The 7637-nt window shown below is 49.1% G+C and overlaps 1 protein-coding gene across 1 annotated transcript; it reads left to right on the top strand.

The window, feature by feature from the left end:
* Positions 1-1248: 1248 nt before the first annotated feature.
* DBX1 (developing brain homeobox 1) lies at positions 1249-2200 on the top strand (the record flags this gene model as incomplete). The annotated part of the gene is made up of 2 exons (XM_010132468.1): positions 1249-1451; positions 1829-2200. Coding segments are annotated over 2 exons (575 nt in total), but the record flags the coding sequence as incomplete, so codon positions are not given.
* Between the last annotated feature and the right edge of the window lie 5437 nt (positions 2201-7637).

Consider the following 7637-nt stretch of genomic DNA (forward strand, 5'->3'; position numbering starts at 1 on the left):
GCCCCGTACCCCCGCAACCGCACCGCCTTGCTGGCATTTTCAGACGGCTCGAGGGTACCGCGGGCACGGCCTGGCTCCCCTCCTCCTCCTCCCCGAGCACTGACCCTCCCCTCCCGCACGCCTTGGGTCTCCCATTCCGTCGCCTCTCGCTCAGACCATCAGTGGGATTCAAACGACACGGTCCCGGCGAAAAAGCGGGCGACGGGGCTATGATTCTTACAGCACTGAAGTATTATGATGCTGAGCGAACAATTAAAAAAAATCTAATTACACAAACAAGCTATTAATTTAAAAAGAAAACAGGGAAAGGGAGAGAGGAAAAAAAAATAACCCAAGCTCTTCCATTCATCCTCCGGATAATGGAATTTGCTTCCTTTCTCCAGCATGTGAATAGCCTAACAAAAACAACTTGAGCTTTATAAATAGCTTTTCATGTCCATTTAATGAAAATGATTTGGGGAAAGAGACGATTGTGCCATCAGTATTCTCCCGAGGAGCCTGGCATGCCGTTGTGTTTAGTTTGAAAGTGTAAATCTCTTTTGTTCCAATAATATATGGCGTTAGCTGCTTGTCCTCAGTCTTTTTCTGTTAGTTCATTACTACACAATTACCATTCACGCTTCATTAGCATCTCTGTCTTGGGGAGGTTCCTCCCCCTCCACCCCCCCTTTTTTTTTTTAAGGCAAAGCTCTGCCCTTTTTATCATACCAATGCCGTTGGGAACCAGGCAATGTGCTAATTAGTTGTTACTTTTCATGTCTTCGAATTGAATTCTCCAACTTTGGGGAAGGGGGGGGGGGGGAAGAGATTAATATAAAAAGATGAATACTGATTGATCGGAACAGCATCTGAAGAGGAGTGATTTTGTTCAAATCAGAAAAGTCCTCATTTTCATCTCAAGCATAATAAAGCATCTGAAGTGATGAAAGCGCCTGAAAAAAATCAAATGCTTCTGCGCAGGAGGGAAAGCTTTTTTATTATACCTCTATCTTAGCCAGTGCGCCTCACTTTGCCTTTTCAGGCCAGAGACCTTTGAATCCCCCAACAAAACCGGCCACCATTGATCCATTTTACACGTTTGAGTTGATAGATCTAATCCCAGGGATCGCTGGCTGAAAGGGGGGCTCTTCATTAAGCCTAAGGCTCCTTTTCACAGCCCCAGGTTGATGGGTGCCCACCCAAAGGGCAGGGACAGGCTGATGAGGGCCAGTCCCACTCCTCTGAGCTCTGTGTGTCCCCCCCCTACAGCCGCCTCCACTGTGGTCCCCATCCCCGGCACCTTCTCCTGGCCGCTGGCTGCCCGTGGGAAGCCCCGCCGCGGCATGCTGCGTCGCGCCGTCTTCTCTGACGTGCAGCGCAAGGCTCTGGAGAAGATGTTCCAGAAGCAGAAGTACATCAGCAAACCTGATAGGAAGAAGTTGGCAGCCAAGCTCGGCCTCAAAGACTCGCAGGTGAGAAGGGACACAGGGTGGGGAGGGCAGGGAGCCAGGCCCCCGCCCCCAAGGGGAGCTTGAGGGCAGGGGAGAAGGGGATGGAATCAGCAAGAACTGCTCATGACCAGGAGAAAGTCCAAAGCAAATTACGGGGCCGTGAACATCACCACAGCCAAAAGAGCCTTCACGGTTGCCAGCTGGGTGAGCAGGCTAGGACAGATCACCATCTGATCACCCACCCACTCCTCTCCGAGGGTCCCCATGGGTCAGGCTTTGAGGTTCCTGTTAGCTTCAGTGTGGGCACGAGCACAGGTTCAAGGATGCAACCCAAAGGCCTTTGCTGGTTGCTGTTTCACTGAACTGTTTCATTTCTGTGTTGCTTTGCCCCCTTCCAGGTGAAGATCTGGTTCCAGAACAGGAGGATGAAGTGGAGGAACTCCAAAGAAAGAGAGCTCCTCTCTTCTGGTGGCTGCAGAGAACAGACTCTACCCACCAAGTTCAACCCTCACCCAGACCTCAGTGATGTAGGCAAGAAATGTTCAGGAGAGGAGGAGGAGGAGGAAGAAGCTCCCCGTGTGTGCCCACCCAGCCCCCAGCATTCCTTAACCTACCACCAATCCCCAGAACATCTACACCTGAGGGACAGACTGGACTCCCATATGTCTCCTTCTCCATCCCATTCTAGCAGCCCCAGCAAACCTTCAGACTTCTCAGACTCAGAGGAAGAAGATGATGAAGGGGAAGAGGAGGAGATAACAGTCTCTTAGATCACCCTGCCTGCCCCTGCCCCTACATCACGCGGGGACATTACAAAGATGTAAATAAACCAGAGTACTATGAATTGAAGAGGTAATGTCCCACCCACGGGTCCACCACGCTTCTCCAACGCAAGTTCTTTACCTCCTAGCCGCAAGACTTTGGGCTTAGAGGCCTTCTTGGGGCCCCATCTGGAGGTTTTCATATTCATAGCGTCCGTTAACCTTTCCATACCTCTCTCTGCTTAACAATCAACACTCGCTCAGTTCGCTGCCTTCTCCTGAAAGTGGGTGACAGGCAGCTCCTCGCTTTGTAGTGGGGAGGAAAAGGTCACTTGTTGGAAGGGAAATTTTTTTCCCCCAGATAAGAAACAATTAAAAACATAGTCTAGATCCCGTGGCCATTTTCACTACCTCTCAAGTGAATTTCCAGCTACCATTAAGATTTCAAAACCCTGACGGCTGGTCAGACCCAGCAACCAACCCTTTCCTCCAAAAATAAACAGCGACTGAGACCAAACGCTGCCTTCTTCCTCACCCCAAACAGCACCAGACCCAACGAAACCCCTGGAGTGACTTCTGAGGTGTCACAAAGACCTCACCTATTTTTATCTGCTTTTCATTTTAATTTATGCATCAGTGCTCTGTTGGAAGCTCTGTCTAACCTGCCCTTTTGCCCGCAGGCCTGTGCTTATTTCCCACCTTGCTTCTGCTCTCCACGGTGTGGACAGAGGACAGTGGATATGCCTCTTTGATTTTTGACGGAACTTTGCTGTCTTTGCACAGCTTATATGAACTGTACGCTATTTTGTACACTTACTCTGTATGGGTGTTTTATACCAAGGTTATTGTGAATGAATATAACAATGGCTCGACAAGATTTCTCTCGTTTTTTAATTAAATGATGGCTGAACTACAGACAAATGTAGCTGTTTAATTGTGTAACTTATAAAGAAACGCTTTTATTTTGTATTTTACCATGTACAGACTTTAAATATGTATCTATAATAAAGTGAATGATTGCCAAATAAAAAAAAGTAGATTTCCAAGTCTGATCATTCAATAATACTTGATTCTGGTTTACAGGTTGTTGTAGGTCACATCTGGCACCAAACAAGGAAAAGAAAACCACCCTTTAGCAACAATAGAGTGATTCAATAACCATTTGTCAGCTTCAAATTAAACAACATGACAATACCTACCTGCCTTGCAACTAGGGAGCATCTCGACCAGAGGATTAAAGATTTCCAGCAGTTCAAATCAATGCAAGTTCTCTCTCCTTGCATTTAAACATGGCTTAATTTCTGCTGATATTACCCTGTGCTCCCCTCTAAAGCCCTTCCAACTCTGCTTCTCCCTCCGGGTCATTGCCCTGGTAGGTCAAGGTGGGGACACTCGCCCTGCATCACCCTGCTGAGATACTGCAGTTTGTAGACCAGGAGAATCAAGTCAGAATATTCTTATGGGGTAGAGAAACAGAATGGAAGAGAATAACTCAAGACAAGCCTTCAGCCTTAGGTCCAGTCATGGATCACTCCTACAACACAAGGCAAACCTGGAGCTACCTGCACATATTTTAGATGCAAATACTACAGAAACACCAAGTTTTTCCTCCTTGCATCTAGGTCGCAGGATTCTGCTGAAACAGGGATTGCGTTACAGCATCAGCTTATTTCTTGCTCCTCAGGCTAACGGCCACCACTCGCAACCCACCTAAACAAAAGCAGTAGATGTCACCTGAACACAAGTGCTGTCTGCTCCATTTCACCATGCCACCACATCCATGAGGAAAGGTGTGAAAGGGAGAAGAGAACGATTCCCCTTGGAAGGGACCTACAACAATCACCGAGTCCAAGCGCCTGACCATGTCAGGGCTGACCAAATGTTCAACCACGTCATTCAAGGGCATTGTCCAGGAGCCTCCTAAGCACTGCCAGGCATGGGGCAGCGACCACCCTCGGGGAAGCCTGCTCCAGGTCTGCAGCCGCTTTCCAGTTAGGTAATGCCAGGACACATTGTCACTTCAATCACCTTCTACCTCAGACGCCTTACAGCCATTAGCCATCAATAACACCAACCGGAGACAGGGCAGAACGGATAAGGCACACACCCTATTTACCCCACGAAGGACTGAGAAACAGCATAAGGGTTTGCTGGGTTTGGTTGTGGTTTCTTTTCAAAAAAAAGCTTTTCCAAAAAAGTATGAGACCACAATTAAGTAACCTATAAAGACAAATCTAATTCAAAACACACATTTTGTTTCAAAATCCATAGGCTACCTCAGAGACTCCACAGGTACCATCAGAACACGATACTCCAGAAAGGAGCACATTCAAAATGAGAACAGCTATCACTTACACATAATTCCTCCTGATTCAGCATTCAGCAGAAGTTACTAATCATCCTCTGCTCATTGCAGCTTGTCTGCACTTGGAATGTTTCCAGAAGGAAATGTTTCAGACTATTCTTTCAGCATGAGTGCTGGTGCATCTCATTCTGCTGGAAAAACTGCCCTGCTAAAGGAAAAATTGCCATTCGGCAGGGAAGAACCTTACCCAAACTGCGACAGTTATCAATCCTACTTTCCCCCAGTTTTGAAGAGTCTTTTTCCATAGTAAGAAGAACATTGTACAACCACCAAGCACAACCATAGTACAAAATTAAAGAAATGGGTTTTTTGACTTACCAGCAGCTGTCTGGCAGCCCCCACGGCTCGCAGGAAAGGAGGCTCCTTTGCCAAGGCGTCCCTTTTATAGTGGGGGAGGTGAAGCAGTGGGACGGCTCATGAGGGACAGCTGTGCCAGGGGAAGCCCTGCAGAAGCAGCTGCCCTTTCTGAGGCGTGAGCTTAACCACTCACCTCAAACCTGGGGAGATCCCAGCTGCTTTAGGAGGACCTGGTTTGATCCTGCCGTGCAGGACGCTTAGAGTTCAGCTTGGGAGTATCCCTAAGAGCAAAACGTTTCATAATTTGCTGTTAACATAAAGAGTGTCCGAGGCCACCCCCACCCCATTCCCTGAAACTAGCTGATCTTGGAGAGGCTCGCGCAAAACTGCCGGCCCTGGAACCCACCTATCCATTATTTATTAATGCACTCTCCGTGCGCTTTGGGAAAGGAGGAAAGGCGGTTCGGGGCCTTTCTCGCCTCCATGGGGGTGGACGGATTTCCAGGATGACCAGTAGCATCCACAGGGTTTGAAGCTCTGGAAGCAAGGCATCCTGCCTGCCCTGCTCTCCTGTAACAACTGCTGCTTTATGGAACTAAAAGTGCTCCTTTAGCAGAGCCAGGGGCCCACAGTGGTCTTATACACCCGTTCTTCCTTCCCAGAGCCAGGATGGAAATATCTGACACTGGGGAAGGGGAAAGGCAGAGAGGGGCATTTATCTTTGGTGACTCAGGGCAGCTCATCCTCAATTATTTTAGCCCTTAAGAAACCAGCTGGTTCGACATCTGCACCTGCTGCATCCCTGAGCTCCCCCAGAGTGGGAGAACGGCTTTCGGATAGGGGAGCACAAGAAAATAAATCACTTTCTGAGGGAGTCTCTGCTGTTGATACCTGCAGCATCCTCCGTCGGCAGCCCCAGAGCGTGCGTGGGATGCGTGTGGTCCCACTGCGCCCCTCTGCTCCTCCTCCTCAGCTGAAAGGCTGCTCAACCAGCACCGGGCACAAGTGGGGGAGCTGGGAGCTGGTTTCCACCTGTGCCACAGGTAAGGCGGGCAGCCTCCTGCACACCCCGTGCTGGGAGCGCTGCGCCAGTACTGCAGTCTGCCCATCGAAAAACCACTTTAGGTGTAGGGCTCACCTAAATAAGCCACAGATGTTAACGCCATGTGCAGGAAAGCAGGCTTACCCCTTCGGTATGAAATGCTGTCTTTCCCCCCCAAAGGAAGCAAAATTCCTCACCAGCCACCCTGCGTTTCAGTACCACAGAGCCTGAGAATGCCACGATTGAGCCAAAAGAGAAATATAAAAAAGTAAATACATGTAAATTGCCTCGTTTGAAGAACCTTCAGGAAGGCTTGACCATTACAGTCATCTTAAAGAAGCAGAGCTGAAGATGCAAGGCTGTAGTTTCCAGAAGCAACCAGTGGAGGCTGAGGCTCATGAAAGCCTAAACCACTCCCACCAATGCTAAACCCCCCTCCTAAGGAAAACCAGACTTCTTGGAGGAGACCCACGTTCAGTCTTCAAAAATACTGATAGCATTTAAAAATCTTTGCTGGGGAAATTCAAGGTGCGAATTTTAGAGTTCAACACACCAGCTATGGACTTCATTGTTGTGAAGAGGAGCACGGCAGGTTCTCACTCCTGCTTGTGTTCCGTCTTCTCCTCCCCAGCCCGTGCATTTCAACCAGGATTGAACCTGATCTAAGTAAACAAAATCCTTCAAACTCCAAAAAGATGTGTCAGACTCACTTTCCCAACCCATGCGACAGGGATGTAACACCAGGGAAAGGCCAGCCAAGTAGCCGGGACCTCACCGGAGTACCTTTCCTGGACAGGCACAAGTGCTAGGTGTGCTGCCTTTGCCGAGTTTTCCCTCCCTTGTGATCAGCAAAGAGTTAAAATACTTCACAGAATCATAGAACAGCCCGGGGAAGGGATCTGGAAAGATCCCCTGGTCCAACCTGTTGTGGGAAAGGGAGCCTAGATGAGCCCCATTACCGTATTTAATCGCAACTTGAAAACCCTCCAGCAATGGGGACTCTACCACGTCCCAGGGGAGATTGTTCCAGCGAACGATTGTTTTTGCTGTGAAAAAAAGTCTTTCTTAGAGCTAAAACCTCTCCCAGTGCAACTTGTACCCGTAGCCGCTTGTCTTCTCCACGTGGCTCCTTGTGAAAAGAAGGTTCCCATCCTCTCTGAGGCTGCCCTTTAAGCACTGGAATACCGTGCTGAGCCTCCCCGCGTCTTCTCCAGAAGAGACCTAACTGTTTCAGTCTTTCCCACAGGGCAGGTTCTCCAGCACTTCCATGATCTTCATGGCCCTCCTTTGAACCCTTTCCATTCTGTCCATGTTATTTTTTTAATTGCGGGGACCAGAACTGGACACGGCACTCCAGGTGTGGCCTGACAAGTGCTGAGTAGAGTGGGGTGAGCACATCTCTCATCTCTGCTAGTAACGCCCTTGCAGACACAGCCCAGGTCTGATTTGCCTTCGTTGTGCTGCTGACTCACGTTGCCCAGACCCCCAGGTCCCTTGCAGCAAGGCTGCTTCCCAGCCACACGGATCCCAGCCTGCGCTGGTCTCTCTTGGTATGTCATCCCAGGTGCAAGACCTTGCACTTGGCTTTGGTAAACTTCACCCTGTTCCTGCTAGCCTCCTCTCCCAGCTGTCCAGGTCTCTCTTTGCTGTAAGATGGCTCTTTTCTGACGTGGCCATCTCACCACCTGGTTCATTGTCATCATTTACTGAGAGTGCTTTCGACTCCATCATCATCTAGAATG

Source organism: Buceros rhinoceros, unplaced genomic scaffold, assembly GCF_000710305.1.
Source record: "Buceros rhinoceros silvestris isolate BGI_N320 unplaced genomic scaffold, ASM71030v1 scaffold16333, whole genome shotgun sequence".
In the NCBI taxonomy this organism is placed as follows: domain Eukaryota; kingdom Metazoa; phylum Chordata; class Aves; order Bucerotiformes; family Bucerotidae; genus Buceros; species Buceros rhinoceros.